Source organism: Polyodon spathula, chromosome 31 (genome assembly GCF_017654505.1).
Source record: "Polyodon spathula isolate WHYD16114869_AA chromosome 31, ASM1765450v1, whole genome shotgun sequence".
Lineage (NCBI taxonomy): Eukaryota > Metazoa > Chordata > Actinopteri > Acipenseriformes > Polyodontidae > Polyodon > Polyodon spathula.
In genome coordinates, this window is record NC_054564.1 from 2,609,973 (window position 1) to 2,630,472 (window position 20,500).

At 42.6% G+C, this 20,500-nt stretch overlaps 1 protein-coding gene across 2 annotated transcripts in view; it reads left to right on the forward strand.

The window, feature by feature from the left end:
• Nucleotides 1–20,500, forward strand: part of dock5 (dedicator of cytokinesis 5) — a 144,510-nt gene that overhangs the window by 18,843 nt on the left and 105,167 nt on the right. For both annotated transcript variants that reach the window (XM_041233352.1, XM_041233350.1), the window contains exon 2: nt 20,312–20,395. In XM_041233352.1, the coding sequence (XP_041089286.1) occupies nt 20,312–20,395 (84 nt within the window). The remainder of the gene's footprint in view (nt 1–20,311; nt 20,396–20,500) is intronic.

The window sequence follows — 20,500 nt, forward strand, 5'->3', positions numbered from 1 at the left end:
ACTCTGTGTTCATGTTTCATGCACTGTGCAGTGAGTCTATTAGGATACTTTCACTCTGTGTTCATGTTTCATGCTCTGCACAGTGAGTCTATTAGGATACTGTCACTCTGTGTTCATGTTTCATGCTCTGCACAGTGAGTCTATTAGGATACTGTCACTCTGTGTTCATGTTTCATGCTCTGCACAGTGAGTCTATTAGGATACTGTCACTCTGTGTTCATGTTTCATGCTCTGCGCAGTGAGTCTATTAGGATACTGTCACTCTGTTCATGTTTCATGCTCTGCACAGTGAGTCTATTAGGATACTGTCACTCTGTGTTCATGTTTCATGCTCTGCGCAGTGAGTCTATTAGGATACTGTCACTCTGTGTTCATGTTTCATGCTCTGTGCAGTGAGTCTATTAGGATACTGTCACTCTGTGTTCATGTTTCATGCTCTGCACAGTGAGTCTATTAGGATACTGTCACTCTCTGTTCATGTTTCATGCTCTGCACAGTGAGTCTATTAGGATACTGTCACTCTGTGTTCATGTTTCATGCTCTGCACAGTGAGTCTATTAGGATACTGTCACTCTGTGTTCATGTTTCATGCTCTGCACAGTGAGTCTATTAGGATACTGTCACTCTGTGTTCATGTTTCATGCTCTGCACAGTGAGTCTATTAGGATACTGTCACTCTGTGTTCATGTTTCATGCTCTGCACAGTGAGTCTATTAGGATACTGTCACTCTGTTCATGTTTCATGCTCTGCGCAGTGAGTCTATTAGGATACTGTCACTCTGTTCATGTTTCATGCTCTGTGCAGTGAGTCTATTAGGATACTGTCACTCTGTGTTCATGTTTCATGCTCTGCACAGTGAGTCTATTAGGATACTGTCACTCTGTTCATGTTTCATGCTCTGTGCAGTGAGTCTATTAGGATACTGTCACTCTGTGTTCATGTTTCATGCTCTGCACAGTGAGTCTATTAGGATACTGTCACTCTGTGTTCATGTTTCATGCTCTGCACAGTGAGTCTATTAGGATACTGTCACTCTGTGTTCATGTTTCATGCTCTGCACAGTGAGTCTATTAGGATACTGTCACTCTGTGTTCATGTTTCATGCTCTGCACAGTGAGTCTATTAGGATACTGTCACTCTGTGTTCATGTTTCATGCTCTGCACAGTGAGTCTATTAGGATACTGTCACTCTCTGTTCATGTTTCATGCTCTGCACAGTGAGTCTATTAGGATACTGTCACTCTGTGTTCATGTTTCATGCTCTGCACAGTGAGTCTATTAGGATACTGTCACTCTGTGTTCATGTTTCATGCTCTGCACAGTGAGTCTATTAGGATACTGTCACTCTGTTCATGTTTCATGCTCTGCACAGTGAGTCTATTAGGATACTGTCACTCTGTTCATGTTTCATGCTCTGCACAGTGAGTCTATTAGGATACTGTCACTCTGTGTTCATGTTTCATGCTCTGCACAGTGAGTCTATTAGGATACTGTCACTCTGTGTTCATGTTTCATGCTCTGCACAGTGAGTCTATTAGGATACTGTCACTCTGTGTTCATGTTTCATGCTCTGCACAGTGAGTCTATTAGGATACTGTCACTCTGTGTTCATGTTTCATGCTCTGTGCAGTGAGTCTATTAGGATACTGTCACTCTGTGTTCATGTTTCATGCTCTGCACAGTGAGTCTATTAGGATACTGTCACTCTGTGTTCATGTTTCATGCTCTGCACAGTGAGTCTATTAGGATACTGTCACTCTGTTCATGTTTCATGCTCTGCACAGTGAGTCTATTAGGATACTGTCACTCTGTGTTCATGTTTCATGCTCTGCACAGTGAGTCTATTAGGATACTGTCACTCTGTTCATGTTTCATGCTCTGTGCAGTGAGTCTATTAGGATACTTTCACTCTGTGTTCATGTTTCATGCTCTGTGCAGTGAGTCTATTAGGATACTGTCACTCTGTGTTCATGTTTCATGCTCTGCACAGTGAGTCTATTAGGATACTGTCACTCTGTGTTCATGTTTCATGCTCTGCACAGTGAGTCTATTAGGATACTGTCACTCTGTGTTCATGTTTCATGCACTGTGCAGTGAGTCTATTAGGATACTGTCACTCTGTGTTCATGTTTCATGCTCTGCACAGTGAGTCTATTAGGATACTGTCACTCTGTGTTCATGTTTCATGCTCTGCGCAGTGAGTCTATTAGGATACTGTCACTCTGTGTTCATGTTTCATGCTCTGCGCAGTGAGTCTATTAGGATACTGTCACTCTGTGTTCATGTTTCATGCTCTGCACAGTGAGTCTATTAGGATACTGTCACTCTGTGTTCATGTTTCATGCTCTGCACAGTGAGTCTATTAGGATACTGTCACTCTGTGTTCATGTTTCATGCTCTGCACAGTGAGTCTATTAGGATACTGTCACTCTGTGTTCATGTTTCATGCACTGTGCAGTGAGTCTATTAGGATACTGTCACTCTGTGTTCATGTTTCATGCTCTGCACAGTGAGTCTATTAGGATACTGTCACTCTGTTCATGTTTCATGCTCTGTGCAGTGAGTCTATTAGGATACTTTCACTCTGTGTTCATGTTTCATGCTCTGCACAGTGAGTCTATTAGGATACTGTCACTCTGTGTTCATGTTTCATGCTCTGCACAGTGAGTCTATTAGGATACTGTCACTTGTTCATGTTTCATGCTCTGCGCAGTGAGTCTATTAGGATACTGTCACTCTGTGTTCATGTTTCATGCTCTGCACAGTGAGTCTATTAGGATACTGTCACTCTGTGTTCATGTTTCATGCTCTGCACAGTGAGTCTATTAGGATACTGTCACTCTGTGTTCATGTTTCATGCTCTGTGCAGTGAGTCTATTAGGATACTGTCACTCTGTGTTCATATTTCATGCACTGTGCAGTGAGTCTATTAGGATACTGTCACTCTGTGTTCATGTTTCATGCTCTGCACAGTGAGTCTATTAGGATACTGTCACTCTGTGTTCATGTTTCATGCTCTGCACAGTGAGTCTATTAGGATACTGTCACTCTGTGTTCATGTTTCATGCACAGTGAGTCTATTAGGATACTGTCACTCTGTGTTCATGTTTCATGCTCTGCGCAGTGAGTCTATTAGGATACTGTCACTCTGTGTTCATGTTTCATGCTCTGCACAGTGAGTCTATTAAGATACTGTCACTCTGTTCATGTTTCATGCTCTGCACAGTGAGTTTATTAGGATACTGTCACTCTGTGTTCATGTTTCATGCTCTGCACAGTGAGTCTATTAGGATACTGTCACTCTGTGTTCATGTTTCATGCTCTGTGCAGTGAGTCTATTAGGATACTGTCACTCTGTGTTCATGTTTCATGCTCTGCGCAGTGAGTCTATTAGGATACTGTCACTCTGACTCTGTGTTCATGTTTCAGGCTCAGTGAGTCTATTAGGATACTGTCACTCTGTGATGTTTCATGCTCTGTGCAGTGAGTCTATTAGGATAGGCTCTGTGATGTTTCATGCACTACAGTGAGTCTATTGATACTGGTGTTGATGTTTGATGCTCTGCTCAGTGAGTCTATTAGGATACTGTCACTCTGTGATGTTTCATGCTCTGCACAGTGAGTGAAGGCTACTGACTCTGTGTTCATGATGCTCTGGTGTGAGTCTATTAGGATACTCACTCTGTGATGTTTCATGCTCTGCACAGTGAGTCTATTGATAACTCTGGTTGTGTTTCATGCTCTGACAGTGAGCTATTAGGAGTGTACTGTGTTCATGTTTCATGCTCTGCACAGTGAGTCTATTGAACTGGCTCGGATGTTTCATACTGCACAGTGAGTCTATTAGGATACTGTGAGTCTGTGTTCATGTTGTATTAGGATACTGTCACTCTGTGTTCATGTTTCATGGTGTGAGTGAATGCTCGGAGTGTACGATGATGAATGGTGTGAGTGAATTAGGCTCGGAGTGTATTTTAAAATTGTGTTCTGATGAATGGTGTGAGTGAATTTGCTCGGAGTGTACGATGATGAATGGTGTGAGTGAAGGCTCGGAGTGTACGATGATGAATGGTGTGAGTGAAGGCTCGGAGTGTACGATGACAACTTTTTGCTGGGAACCGAGAGGTTGAATGGTGTGAGTGAAGGCTGGAGTGTACTATAAGATGAATGGTGTGAGTGAACTTGCTCAGAGTAGTAAACGATGATGAATGGTGTGAGTGAAGGCTCAGAGTATACGATGATGAATGGTGTGAGTGAAGGCTCGGAGTGTACGATGAATGGTGTGAGTGAAGGCTCTGAGTGTACGATGAATGGTGTGAGTGAAGGCTCGGAGTGTACGATGATGAATGGTGTGAGTGAAGGCTCGGAGTGTACGATGATGAATGGTGTGAGTGAAGGCTCGGAGTGTACGATGATGAATGGTGTGAGTGAAGGCTCGGAGTGTACGATGATGAATGGTGTGAGTGAATGCTCGGAGTGTACGATGATGAATGGTGTGAGTGAAGGCTCGGAGTGTACGATGATGAATGGTGTGAGTGAATGCTCGGAGTGTACGATGATGAATGGTGTGAGTGAAGGCTCGGAGTGTACGATGATGAATGGTGTGAGTGAAGGCTCGGAGTGTACGATGATGAATGGTGTGAGTGAATGCTCGGAGTGTACGATGATGAATGGTGTGAGTGAAGGCTCTGAGTGTACGATGGTGTAAGAGAAGGCTCGGAGTGTACGATGAATGGTGTGAATAAGAACATGCAAACCCCACACTTAATTTTTACAATCAAAAACTGAAAAGCACAAATAGCCAATGTAGCAGGCTACTGCAAGTAAATAGGTGTCAGAAACAGCCGTATCACAGAAAAAAAGGCACCATTTTTGTTTTATTACATTTACGAGCACCATTTCTGCTATTTTTTATTTCACTATAAAAAAGACTGCTGTCCATTTAAAGTAGACATATGGGGCTCCCCCTTTATAAGGCTGTACGGTCATGACTCCCATTAGCCCCATAATGCTATTACACTAACACTGGTATTCTCGTTATAAGGCGAACACAAACAGCATGGTCTCTTTATTACGGCTCCCGACTACAGCCTTATAATGAGGGAGCACTGCATATCTAAATATGAAGCAAGCAGTGCAACTGTAGCGTGTCCTGGTAATAGAAATGTTCATTGTATTTTACTTTAGTACAGGCATGGTTACATGGGAAGTGGCTTTGACAACTGTGGTGACTGTGCAAGTCCAAACATATCTCCTATCATGGGGACTACATATACAAACAATAATGACATGAGAGTCCTGATCTAATCTAATCAAGTGTACAGGGACTTGGTTTGGGATCCGTAGAGAGTAAAGGCATGGTGCTGCACTGGCTGTACCGTGTGCTTCTCTTCGTATCATGCAGAGGCTTTTCTTCTTCAAAACCATTTTATTTGTATTAAAAACGTCCAGCCTTTTGTTGTGGCACATTTTCCAACAATATATCATTTTCAAATTGGACAGGTAAACACTTATTTTCTGAAAAGCCTTCAAGTACAGATGTACAGTATGTGCTAGTAATATGGTCTATATGGCAGGCGCCTAACGAGATGCATATTTAATTAAGAATTAAGAACCAATCAGTAATATATTAATTAGTTCAATTAAAAATTATTTCACATTTTTCCTTAAAAATCCTCAAACTCCCAATCCTCCAAAGATGTCTGGAGTCTTTAGAATTGGCCCTGTTTGTACAGATTGGGTTTGTGCTTATTAATTATAGACATTCTGGGACAACTGAGCTGAATGATTAAAGAAGAGATAGAAAACACAGGTCTGGAGTGAAACTGCTACTAGAACACTATCATTTTAAAATGTATGGTGCACCCACTTTAATAAGCACTGTGACAACAAGGACATGCTTTTATTTTTAAACTGAAAGGAAATCCCACATGAGGGTGCATTTAAAAAAAAAAAAAAACAAGAAATGACCCTCGTTTGAGACAGTGATGTGTGCAGTTCTGGATTCAGAAGAATATGAACACAATCTGAACATGAGAGAGGAGGCCAGCTGTGCTTGTCCAGTTTCTAGTCGCTGATTGATCTCCCAAACTTTGTCAAGTTGGTTTTTGAAAGATGTGGATCCAGCCACCTAAATGCACTAGAGGAGATCCCACTACTAGCCATCATACTTCTTATATATCTGGAGAAGCGCTTAGGTAAACTTAGTGTTTACATTATTTGGCATGTGGTATTGAGAGTATGCGATACGTGGGGTGTCTATCTGTGCATCCGACCAGCTGTATGTTACTCGCGTGTTTGCATATATCAGGAGAACTGCTTATCCAATTGTGATGAAACTTTCTTATTCTATACTGTTCTGAACATACTGTTCATATGTGACATAGTCATCAAACCTTTACTCGTACTTCTAGCTCTGATTTGAATTTACAGCTGTGGTGGGGGGCATGCCTGTTTTCTTCTCTTTATTGGCTGAATTTGTATTTGGTTAAAGAACATTATGGACACAATGATGCAAAAAAGTCTTGCATTACTGATCTTATAGGACAATGGATAATGAACATTTTGCATAACAACTGCGTCCTCCATTTCCAACGCTCATTTTCTGCATTCTGCCTTACAGCTACAAACGTACTCTGCCAGTAATGACAAATAGTTACTTCTGCATTGCACATTAGCGGCATTATTTGCAAAGTGCCATTATAATCGACTCTGTGTCTACTGCCAGACTGGATACAAGTTACACTGTCTCGGATATAAAATGTGTATTGTGTGAATCAAAGCCCCAGAATTGTTGTAATTTTTCCGCGGTTAATGAAATCCTTTGTATGCCCAGGCATTGCAGTTCTTTGTTTGATTTGACTGTTGCACACAAAGTGCCTGTGAAAGGTGGTGGATTGCCTGAGTTCCTTCTTTTCTTTTCAGATAGCTAGTCGTGTGGGCGGTCATTGATTCAGGCTTCCCTACACTCAGTACCAGGCTCCCAGTGCTCTGGTCCATGCTACTGCGTCTAGATTCATGGTTTTCTTTCTACAATTTGGAACAAACAGCTCAAGGTTTTGCAAACGGACACAAGCAAGAAAAGAAAAACAAACAGGAAATGCACTTGCAGGGCTCAGAATGAACGATGGCCATGCGGCAGTTGTAATGCCCATCAAAATGTACGTCTGTCCACAGCAACTAGAGACGCCTGTGCACACCAAATTAGGAACAATAACATGGTTATGTGATTTGCATGGTTAAGTTGCATCAGCAGGGAAAAAAAAAAAAACAACAAACAATACGCTTTCAGCACATGGATTTCACCGTGTGTAATAATGCCATCTCAGAAAAGAGTCCTGAAAAAAAAAAAAAAAAAAAAAAAGCCTTGCAGAGTCTGAAAAAATGTGCAAAACTTGGTAATTTTTTTCAGGTCAGTAATTTAGAAATGTTTAAGATACCTACTTACAAGTGGTTCCATTATTATTATTGTTATTAGGCTTCCAAGCCAAAGGCTGGGAAGCCTATTGTTATTGTTAAAGGTTTCTTTCTTTTCTTTCTTTCTTTCTTTCTTTCTTTCTTTCTTTCTTTCTTTCTTTTTCTTTCTTTCTTCCCAAAATTTTAAACTGCTGTTGCCTCGAAGTCGTGTGACTGATCAGGTTCTGACTTGGCAGGTAACAGGCTGGATTCATTGTCTGTCTAATGCTGAAAAAATTTTGCTGCTGCGTCCTTGCAGTTGGTGCCATGACGCATTCTTAGATGAAACCTTTAGAAATCTTCTTCTTGGGAACCGGTGAAGCAATTCATCAGACTCTTGGCATATATCATCAGCTTCCAAACCTGCATCAAGTTTGAGAAGCAGAAGTTTCTGCAATAAATTTTAATGTCGAAATGGCTGCCACAAACTTTAACGAAACGCGCCCTTAACAGCAAACTGCTGCTATTTGAACACCATTTGACCAACACACTCCAAACTTGGTAGTTATTGTCCTAGTAACAGTGGAATACAAATATGTCAAAATGGTTATGTTTTATAAAACAAGATGGCCGCCAGGTGTTTGTTTGTTTTATTTGCCCTTCCCAACAACTGCCACTTTAAATCTCAGATGCAATTGCAACATTTTCTCGAGGCAGAAACTGGTGTCTTCAATATTCAACCCTCAGTTTTTACAGATCTTTCTCCCCAAATTGGCCAGGCCCGCTCAAACAAGAGAAAGTTGACCATTTCAGATATACCGGCCAGCCTAAATAATAAAAATGTTTTAATGCTTGATTACAGACTAAAACCTTTGTGTGTAACCATGCATTCTATGCCAGCCTATGACATGAATAATGTAGCCTTGTTTCTTGCTCAATTAATAATGGAAAACGTTTTTATGCATCAATAAATTCCTGTAAAATGTTATTAAAATGTATTAAAATAGGGTTTTAACTGCACAGGTCTTTTTCAAACCACTATAACTAAGCATACCATCATTTGTTGCAAAACATGGTCGAATCAATAGGATTTCAGTTTATTGCGCTTGCTTGTTTCTGCTCGGACAACCGTGTCAAGAATTGCAGGATGAGGGGCAGAGGGGCTGCTGAGAAACCTATCCTGGTTTATGAGCTGTGAATCGTGTGGGTAAACTTGGGACAGTGCCCACCTGTGCTGCAGATAACCTGAAGACACGCTTCAGTCAGAGCCTCCCTTTTAACTGATTTGTTACCAGAACAGCTGAGAGCCTAAACCAGCTATTTAGGCCCTTTGGGCATTTGAGTTGTGTCTGTTTCACTCCCCCCCCCCCCCCCCCCCTCTCCCTCCCTCCTCCTATCATTACCAGCCACAGCTCAGAGGTACTTACTAGAGAACCAGCTGAGGAGGGCTGGGATTTACTGCAGGCCGAAACAAGCCTGGGATAAACATAGTGCGGCGAACAACATGCCTAGAAGCCTGCTGTGAAACACAGAGCCTGAGCTACACACAAACACACACAGACACACACACACACAAGCTACACACAAACACCACACAGACACACACACACACAAGCAGCAGGACTTACTCCACAGTGAAACACACTGAGCTACACACACACAGACACACACACACACGAGCAAGCAGGACTTACTCTACAGTGAAACACAGTGCCTGAGCTACACACACACAATTGGACACGAGCAGTGCGTGCCTTGCTCCGTTCGTCCTGAATGAGATGTCACACAACTTTGTCCACGGCAGCTGGACACAGTGCCCACAGCACACACACACACACACACACACAACAGTGCACTGATGCTACACACACACACAGACACACACACACCAGTGTGACGTTCGCTGTTTGTGGTGTGTCCGTGTTCGAGCTTGTGCGTGTCCTGAATGAATGTCACTTTGTGTCACGGACTCGTGGCTACACACCACACACACACACACACACACACACACACGAGCAAGCAGGACTTACTCTACAGTGAAACACAGTGCCTGAGCTACACACACACACACCACATCAGTGCTCGTTCGACCTGAATGAGATGTCACTTTTGTGTCACAGTGCAGTGCCTGAGCTACACACACACACACACACACACACAAGCAGGACTTACTCTACAGTGAAACACAGTGCCTGAGCTACACACACACACAGACACACACACACGAGCAAGCTGGACTTACTCTACAGTGAAACACAGTGCCTGAGCTACACACACACACACACACACAGAGCAAGCTGGACTTAAGTGTCACTTTGTGTCACGGACTCTCTACATGTGAAACTTTTTGTGTGCGCTGTGTTGCTACGTTCGTCCTGAATGAGATGTCACACTTTGTGTCACTTCCGGACTGTTAACAGTGTGTACACTGTGTGACAATGATACTACACACTCGTTGCTCGTTCGTCCCTGTCCATGAGATGACTTGTCACTTTGTGCACTTTGGACGTGATGTTTCTCCTGTGTGACTGCTCGTATTTCATGTGTGTTGTGTGTGTTGTGTTCGTTCGTCTTCCCAATGAGATGTCACTTTGTGTCACCCTGAGCACACACACACACACACACACAGACACACACACACACAAGCAAGCAGGACTTACTCTACAGTGAAACACAGTGCCTGAGCTACACACACACACACAGACACACACCACACACACACACACACAAGCAAGCAGGACTTACTCTACAGTGAAACACAGTGCCTGAGCTACACACACACACACACTGGTCACCTGCATGGTGTCCCTTAGTGTCAAAAAACAGTTCCTCCTGAACGAGTGTCACTTTGTGTAACACGACTCTGTGTGTGTCTGTGTGTATAAGACTAAAGTGCCTGTGTTCGTGGTACACCCCACGAAGCGTTCGTCCTGCAAACGGGACTCACTTTTTTTGTGTCACAGTGCCACACACACCCCACCCCCCCCCCAGCCTGCCACACACACACACAGAACACAAAAACACACACAGTGCCTGACAACGTAGTGGTTAACACAGAACAAGGCTGAACCTCAGAATGGAGCGAGTAACCCCACACCACAGAGTACACTGACAATTTGTTTGAGTTTGGAACACACAGTGCGAAAGCTCCAAAGTTCCCAGGACTAAAAACAAACAGTGAGACCACATGAAACAGTGGTCTGAGCACGGTTGCAACTGGGGACACGCTTATTTTTGCTTCATTGTGAAACTTGATACATTCTCACAGTTGCGAACGTCAAGTGTACCATTATTTGCAGTTCAGTAGACTGACTCCACAGTTGAAACACAGTAAAACAATCGAGCTTTAACACATACGGAGACGAATTAACTATGTCACTGTTATATTACAGGCTTATATAATAAACAAGTGATAGCTTGAGATTTGTTTTCATAGTAGTGCCAGTAGCTGATAAGCCATGGGTGAGAACCCACAAGTACTGATTAGAGGAGAAACTCAAGAATGGCTATAAGGTAATACAGTGGAGTATTTCATTCAGGTTTCAGTGCATTAGGTCCTCTGCTCTTCCTAATCTACATTAATAACTTAGGCACCATTCACAGTTGGCTGATATTCTGCTTCCCGGTGCAATTTGTTTGAGTTTGGAACGTTTGCCCTTAAGTGTGAAAGCTCCAAATGTTCCCGGGAACGATAAAAACAAACCGTTCGAGACCACATGAAAGAGGTGGTCTCGGCATGGTTGCATCTGTTCTGGGGGCAGTTCGCTTGTTTTTGCTTCAGTGTGAAAGAAAAACATTCTCAGTTCAGTTGCGAACGTCAAGTGTACCAAAGTGTCAGTTAGTTCGGAATCTCCTTTTGTGCAAATTCCAGACCCTCATTGTTAAAGTAACTGATGTAACTCAGTTGGAACTAAAACCAGAAGAATCTTGTATACAATAGTAGAATTGCCATCACTGTAGCATACCTTGACATTGAAGATGTCACTTCATGGAGACGAAAAAACCCTGCCACATTTAAAACAATCGAGAATTAAGAATATTTAACTATGTCATATGTGTTATATTAGGCAGGCTTATATAATAAACAAATGATAGCTTGAGATTTGTTTTCATAGTAGTGCCAGTAGCTGATAAGCCTCTGGGTGAGATCCCACAAGTAGATAGTCTGAACACAAAGTAGGCTATAATATTAATACAGGTTTTATTTCATTCACGCTTCTCTCTTGCACTGGTTTAATTTGAATGGTAGTTTTACTTTAATCTGTAAATTGTGTGACGTGAATACATTTTAATTAAGATGTGTATTTGTCCCAGTGCTATAAAGTGCGTTGTGTGTGGTTTTGCCAAGATAATTTTTGGCCGTATCACCTGCATCAGTAAATCTAAACTCATTAATGTAGATTGCTAGCATCATATAGATCAGCTGCATGAGGACCTTTCTACCACAGAATAGAATATGTTTTCTACAAAAAAAAAATGCATAAGTGGCAAGTGCAAAACGTTTTATTATTATATTAAATTACGGCTGCCAGATGTTAAATTGATATGTTTTTGTGTGCCGAGTTTTGTTTTATTTGCTATTTCCCAGGACTTACTCCACAGTATTTACGGCCTGCAGTAAATCCCAGCCCTCCTCAGCTGGTTCTCTAGTAAGTACCTCTGAGCTGTGGCTGGTAATGATAGGAGGAGGGAGTCCCTTTAACAGGGGGGGGGGGAGTAAAAACTGGATAGGAACACAACTCAAATGCCCAAAGGGCCTAAATAGCTGGTTTAGGCTCTCAGCTGTTCTGGTAACAAATCAGTTAAAAGGGAGGCTCTGACTGAAGCGTGTCTTCAGTTTATCTGCAGCACAGGTGGGCACTGTCCCAAGTTTACCCACACGATTCACAGCTCATAAACCAGGATAGGTTTCTCAGCAGCCCCTCTGCCCCTCATCCTGCAATTCTTGACACGGTTGTCTGAGCAGAAACAAGCAAGCGCAATAAACTGAAATCCTATTGATTCGACCATGTTTTGCAACAAATGATGGTATGCTTAGTTATAGTAGTTTGAAAAAGACCTGTGCAGTTAAAACCCTATTTTAATATATTTTAATAACATTTTACAGGAATTTATTGATGCATAAAAACGTTTTCCATTATTAATTGAGCAAGAAACAAGGCTACATTATTCATGTCATAGGCTGGCATAGAATGCATGGTTACACACAAAGGTTTTAGTCTGTAATCGAGCATTAAAACATTTTTATTATTTAGGCTGGCCGGTATATCTGAAATGGTCAACTTTCTCTTGTTTGAGCGGGCCTGGCCAATTTGGGGAGAAAGATCTGTAAAAACTGAGGGTTGAATATTGAAGACACCAGTTTCTGCCTCGAGAAAATGTTGCAATTGCATCTGAGATTTAAAGTGGCAGTTGTTGGGAAGGGTGTTTCCTTTTGCCAGCTACCCCAGGGAAAGAATTCACAGCAAATTGCAATGTTCTGGACAGCTTTGATGCATGGGTTTTTATTTTATTGGTTAATTTGCAAATTCTAGTGTTTAAAGGATATTTCATGAGGATTACAAACCGTTCCGCAAAAACGCTTCAGAAAGGCTGGTAATAGATGAATCATTAGCATAACCATTGACAAGCACACACTAGCTTGATGTTTCCCCACACATGTATGCAATAGTAGAGAAACCCCAGATCAAACCTTTACCAGATACAACATGCCCAACACACCAAGCACATCAACCCCTCATCAGCTTTAACAAAAGAAATCGGCCTGCAGGTGATTCCAGACGTGACTGACCCTGGTGAACAGATTACACATTTAAAGAAAGATGTAAAACCACGGGGTTCGGTCCCGAAATAATAATGACACACACGGACACAGTCACGAAGAGTGAGAGCTCCTTGTGTAAGTGCTGAATTATACAGTAACAGTGAAACAGTAGTGCACTGTAGTCCGGGGGTGATGCTGGCTGATTAATGACAGCTCCCAGTCTTAGTCTTCTGTGAATTACATGAGTGACAATTAATAGACAGACAGATACAGTACGAAACACTCATGGTTACTTTTTCTCGTTCCGTCCTTTACAGGTCTTTTCTCAACCATAACAAAGTAACATCGCTCGGCCACATTCCCTGATATACCTTCAGACACGCCCCCTTTGGTACCAAGTGCAATCCATGACTGACACATCGCCTACCGCAGTAAGGCGCTGACTTCTAGTATTGTGGCTTCACGCCCTTTTTGGATGGATTCCAAAAGTGGGACTGTACCGTCCAAAACGGGACGTCTGGTCACATTATCCAATCGCATTGATTGGAAATGCGTACAGCAGCAGTAGCCTATATAATTAGCAAAATCTAAAAATAAATTTGCAATCTCTGTGCTTAGTGATTTGAATATTTTTGTTTTGGCTATTTATGCATGTTTCACTGGCTAAACACAAAAACTACACAAACAAATTGAAGAAACCTCTGTTGTCTGATTTCTGTTTTGATATTCAAATTTGAATGCTCGTATATCAAAACTGATTTTTCTTCGTAACGCTGTTCTCGCGAGCTGCAGAGGATGGAATTGTTCAGTTTCAGCCTCTTACAACCACACTGAATAAGTGCTCAGTGGAAATCCAGCAGTGGTTTGGTAATCCATCATTGTGTTCTGGCCTGTGCAGTGCACTGGCGAGGCACTATCTAAAAGAGATCAGTGTTCCTGAATACATGAGTGTGTCCTTCTTGTACAAGCATGTGTTTCCTGTTATGAAGTTGTACAATTCTGTTACTATTGACTCTGAGCCTGGAAGCAATTGACTCAAGAGTCATGTAATTTATCAGTATACATTTCTCTTCTGTTTACAGGCCAAGGTGCAGTGTAGATACGACGCACGCTGACTGGAGTTTTTCCAGAGTTGATGTTATAAACCGTGGGTGATTTATCAGCATTCGAAATCTTTGTCTTGTTTCTCAGGCCAGGGCGTTCACTTCAGCAAACTGCTTATATGAAGATATTCATTAAGATGTTTCTCTAATAGCATGTTCGTTTCAAAGCACAAAATTGCCTATTTGTAGTGTTTGTGTGTATTCATACGGGTGTGGCAGAGAAACTGAGGATAACTTTTAGTTGATTTCACATGGTCAGGATGAATTGCTGTGGAATAGCCTTCTGTACTGGAGTTTGTGAGCTGGTGTGAACACAACAGTGCAGATCAATGAAGAGAGAGTCAAAACTCTTTGTATGAAACCTTTATTTATTTATTTATTTTTTTATTACATAGGTCTACTTCATATTTTCGGGATGTCATTTAGTCCAGTGTGTTTTACATGTGAATGTGCACTTGTTATTTTGCTGTCGATCTTCAAACCCCAAAAATATGAAATGATGTGGAATAAATGACTAAACACAGGTATTTATATTATATAAGCAAAGATGTTTAACCGTTTCATTGGAGGTTTGCCCCATCATCCAAATCGAGCTCTTTGAGTTAAAATTCAAAAACCTAAAATAATGTAACCCTATATTGCTAAATGTTGCTTTCAGACAACAATCTTTTTGGTTGTTTATTACAAGAGGCCATTCAACCCATCTGTGCTCACCCGGTTCCTATCAGCTGATCGATCTGAAAACTGTCAAGTTGTATCTTAAAGGATCCCAGTGATTCAGCATCAGCTACATGGCTGGGTAACTGATGCCATACCCTCACCACTATCTGTGTGGACCAGTGTACCCTTCCTTCTGCCCTGAGATGAAGGCAACAGGGATATAGTGGAGGCAGGCATGCATATATTTTAAACAGAAAGAAACCTATTAATCATATTAATCGTATTCAGCTTTTGTATCCATCAAACTTTTAAATGCTGTCATTTATTAAGCCACTTCAAATGCTCTCCTAATAATCCTATCATAATGTCAAATAGAGACTCTTTTTGTGAAAGTGGTTTTGGTATAATTAGGGCTTCTGTTTTTATTAATTACATTTTTCAGTGCTTATTTTTAGCCATTTTTGAGTTTTGTGTAAATCGTTTTTTTGGGGTTTTTTCGCTTTTAATATACTGTATGAAATTATTGTTTTAGGTCACTTTCCTGAAATGCTGGGATGTTTTTTTCTGTCAATTCGTCTAGTAACTCGACAGCATTAGGACACATAAGTTGTACTGTCTTTCCTTTGCTGTCTTCCACAACTAAATCCTCATGGTCACAGGCACATTTCTCTGAGGTTTTTGTGTGTAGACATTTTTTTACATTTTGCCACAATTTGCAATTCTGTTTTAAATCCTCTAACTGTAATGCAGCTTTAAATCCCGTGAACAAGCCTCCATCCAGATTATAATCTCATTTTAATCTTGCAAGTGAAGTCTCCAATAGAAATGTAGGGATGTGCTGCCCCTCAGTAGTTGGGGCAGGTTTAAAGTCTGCACTGGGAAAGGTAGTTTGTTTTATTTGTTTTTTGTAGTAGTTTTTTTTTTTTTTTTTTTTAAACAGGAAAGGGTTGAAGTCAGTGTGAATTGAGTAACCATTTCCACTGTTTTCCGGTATTTATTCTATACACCGATTTCATTATTTTTATATCAGGGTGTGCGTGTTTGTGTTTTATCTTTCTATATTTGTCATGAAATTTACAAATGTAGCTGGTTGCAAAATGTTCTAATTGTAACAGTTACTGATTGTGCATTCCAATAATCAAGGTCTTTATTCTAGAAACAAGAAGTGTAAATGAATGCTTTGAGCACAGGCCTTTCTGAGTACTTGCGGTTTAGCGCAGCCAGGGTTGAAGAAAGCTTCACCTCTCATATAACATGTCCCCCTCCTGACCGTTCTCATGGTGAGAGACTACTCCAAAACAAGAAACGCGCTGTACACCCGGAGACGCTACTCCAAAACAAGAAACGCGCTGTACACCCGGAGACGCTACTCCAAAACAAGAAACGCGCTGTACACCCGGAGACGCTAATCCAAAACAAGAAACGCGCTGCACACCCGGAGACGCTAATCCAAAACAAGAAACGCGCTGCACACCCGGAGACGCTAATCCAAAACAAGAAACGCGCTGCACACCCGGAGACGCTACTCCAAAACAAGAAACGCGCTGCACACCCGGAGACGCTACTCCAAAACAAGAAACGCGCTGCACACCCGGAGACGCTACTCCAAAACAAGAAACGCGCTGCACACCCGGAGACGCTACTCCAAAACAAGAAACGCGCTGCACACCCGGAGACGCTACTCCAAAACAAGAAACGCGCTGCACACCCGGAGACGCTACTCCAAAACAAGAAACGCGCTGCACACCCGGAGACGCTACTCCAGAACAAGAAACGCGCTGCACACCCGGAGACGCTACTCCAAAACAAGAAACGCGCTGCACACCCGGAGACGCTACTCCAAAACAAGAAACGCGCTGCACACCCGGAGACGCTAATCCAAAACAAGAAACGCGCTGCACACCCGGAGACGCTACTCCAGAACAAGAAACGCGCTGCACACCCGGAGACGCTACTCCAAAACAAGAAACGCGCTGCACACCCGGAGACGCTAATCCAAAACAAGAAACGCGCTGCACACCCGGAGACGCTACTCCAGAACAAGAAACGCGCTGCACACCCGGAGACGCTAATCCAGAACAAGAAACGCGCTGCACACCCGGAGACGCTAATCCAAAACAAGAAACGCGCTGCACACCCGGAGACGCTACTCCAAAACAAGAAACGCGCTGCACACCCGGAGACGCTAATCCAGAACAAGAAACGCGCTGCACACCCGGAGACGCTAATCCAGAACAAGAAACGCGCTGCACACCCGGAGACGCTAATCCAGAACAAGAAACGCGCTGCACACCCGGAGACGCTAATCCAGAACAAGAAACGCGCTGCACACCCGGAGACGCTAATCCAGAACAAGAAACGCGCTGCACACCCGGAGACGCTAATCCAGAACAAGAAACGCGCTGCACACCCGGAGACGCTAATCCAGAACAAGAAACGCGCTGCACACCCGGAGACGCTACTCCAAAACAAGAAACGCGCTGCACACCCGGAGACGCTAATCCAAAACAAGAAACGCGCTGCACACCCGGAGACGCTACTCCAAAACAAGAAACGCGCTGCACACCCGGAGACGCTAATCCAAAACAAGAAACGCGCTGCACACCCGGAGACGCTAATCCAGAACAAGAAACGCGCTGCACACCCGGAGACGCTAATCCAAAACAAGAAACGCGCTGCACACCCGGAGACGCTAATCCAAAACAAGAAACGCGCTGCACACCCGGAGACGCTAATCCAAAACAAGAAACGCGCTGCACACCCGGAGACGCTAATCCAAAACAAGAAACGCGCTGCACACCCGGAGACGCTAATCCAAAACAAGAAACGCGCTGCACACCCGGAGACGCTAATCCAAAACAAGAAACGCGCTGCACACCCGGAGACGCTACTCCAGAACAAGAAACGCGCTGCACACCCGGAGACGCTACTCCAAAACAAGAAACGCGCTGCACACCCGGAGACGCTACTCCAGAACAAGAAACGCGCTGCACACCCGGAGACGCTACTCCAGAACAAGAAACGCGCTGCACACCCGGAGACGCTACTCCAGAACAAGAAACGCGCTGCACACCCGGAGACGCTACTCCAGAACAAGAAACGCGCTGCACACCCGGAGACGCTACTCCAGAACAAGAAACGCGCTGCACACCCGGAGACGCTAATCCAGAACAAGAAACGCGCTGCACACCCGGAGACGCTAATCCAGAACAATGGAATTAATAAAAAGACCTGAAAACTATGGCATACAGACTGTATTTTACTTCATGCAAAGCATTCTCAGGTATTGAGAAACAACTAATCTGTACAGGGACAATAACCAAGCCTTTTATCTCCTTATTAGTACCATTCTCAAAGTTGTTGCTGTAGATTGATTAGACACAGGAAGGAAATTTAAAGTGTGGCGGCTAGATAAACTGCTTTCAACAGAACCCAAGTAAAAATAAATTCTGTTTTGTCGTTTTATTATTTATAGATTATGGAACATCCGCCTGTCTCAATAGCACATTTTTTTTTAGCTTGGCCGTACCGAGAGGCTTAGCTACTCTAGCAAGAACTATGTACCCAAGTCACTTAGATTATTATAGTTTTTGCTTTAGTTACCATATGGATGAATTTTAGCTTGGGTGTTAACTGTTCCAGTCATACAGCCCATTTGTACTGTAGACAGGGTCTGGACACAATATGTTATACCATGTTCATCTACCAAGGGGTCTAGGTTAAAGCTTCTCTATTGGAAGCAGACTAAGATTAAACTAGTTTGAAATGAGAGGTAGGTTTACAGGCTGCCAGAACTCGGTCTCTGATAGAAGATGCTACAGGCTGTCAGAACTAGGTATTTGATAGAAGAAGCTACAGACTGTCAGAACTTGGTATCTGTGATAGAAGCAGCTACAGGCTGTCAGAACTTGGTATCTGTGATAGAAGCAGCTACAGGCTGTCAGAACTTGGTCTCTATGATTTACAGCACCTGATCTCAGTGCTGTGTTAAGGACATGCTGGAGGAAGAGGTTAAACCTTGAGCTGTGCAAAAAAAATAAAAAAAAATACAGAGGGAAGGCTGTTGGTTATTTCTGTTTTACAAAAAAATAAAATCTGGCCTGGTAAATTGCAAGGTTGACTAGAGGCCTATTTTTAAATGCTCTGTCTACTTATCTTTTATACTGTTACAAAAACTAAGTAAACAAAACTCATTACAACTTTTTGTCGATTCTGGTGGCTCTGAGGTATTTACAGCTTTGACTTGTGTACATGACTGACAAACGTGTACATAACGTACCAAGTAATTATCCTTGGGTATGATTGAGATAGAAAAGAAAAAGTCTTCACACCCTTGAACATTTTTCACATTCTGCTGCCTAAAAAATGTAATTCAAAATGCACTAAAGTAGGAGTCTGTTTCATTGGTCTGCATACATCATCTACACTTTCAACGTGAAAGAACAATTATGGAAATATTCAAAAAGTAATTAAAAATAAAAATCCAAAAAGTCTTGATTGCATAAGTCTTCACACCCTTTGTCATAGCAAACCCAAATTAGCTCAGGTACAACAAATTGCCTTAACAAGGCACATAATAAGTTAAATAGAGCCCATCTGTGTCCAGTCACAGTAGTTCAACTGATTCGAGTACTCCTGGATGAAGAATCAAGCTGTTTCTGTTGTATGAAGTGAATTTGAAGCAAATGGCAAAACATGCCAAACAAGGAGCTGCCAAAAGAACTGGGATAGTTCTTGAAAGGTACAGACTGGGGGAAGGCTATAAGAAACTTTCAGTGTCTTTGAATATCCCTTGGGGCACTGTCAGGTCCATCATTGTAAAGTAGAAACAGTTTGGCACCACCAAGACACTACCTCGATCAGGCCGTCCCTCTAAAGTCAGTAGCCTTGTCTTAAGGAAACTGCTCAGGGAGGTCACTGAGGTGTAAGATTATTTTAAAAGGACTGCAGAGGTCTCTGGCTGAGATTGGGGGAAAATGTTGACTGTTCAACAATTTCAAGAGTACTCCACAAACATGGCCTGTATGGGAGGATGGCAAGAAGGAAGTCGCTGCTGAAAAAAGCCATATGTGCCGCATAGCTTTTGCAAAGAAACACTTAGGGGACACTGCACGCATGTGGGAGAAGCTTTTGTGGTCTGATGAGAACTTTTTGGTCTCAATGCTAAGCGATATGTGTGACATAAACCAAACACGGCACATCACTCTGCTAACACCATCCCTACAGTAAAGCATGGTGGTGGCAGCATTGTGTTTTGGACAGGGACAGGGTATTGTGAAAGCTGTGTCTCTTGTGATGTGTCTGGTTCACTGTCTCTGCTCTCTCCCTGCAGCAATCTGTAACTGTGAAGCTACAGTCAAGCTCATTGTCTCTGCTCTCTCCCTGCAGCAATCTATAACTACAATGCCACTGAGACCCCAGAGCTGGGGCTGCAGGTGGGGGACACCGTTCACATCCTGGAGAAATTTGAAGGTAAGTTGGTCGGGAACGCTGTCTTAAAATAAGCTTGAATTACAAAAGAACATCAGAACATTTACAAGCTACAAGAGTAGCTCATTTGTCTCAAAACTTTGTCAA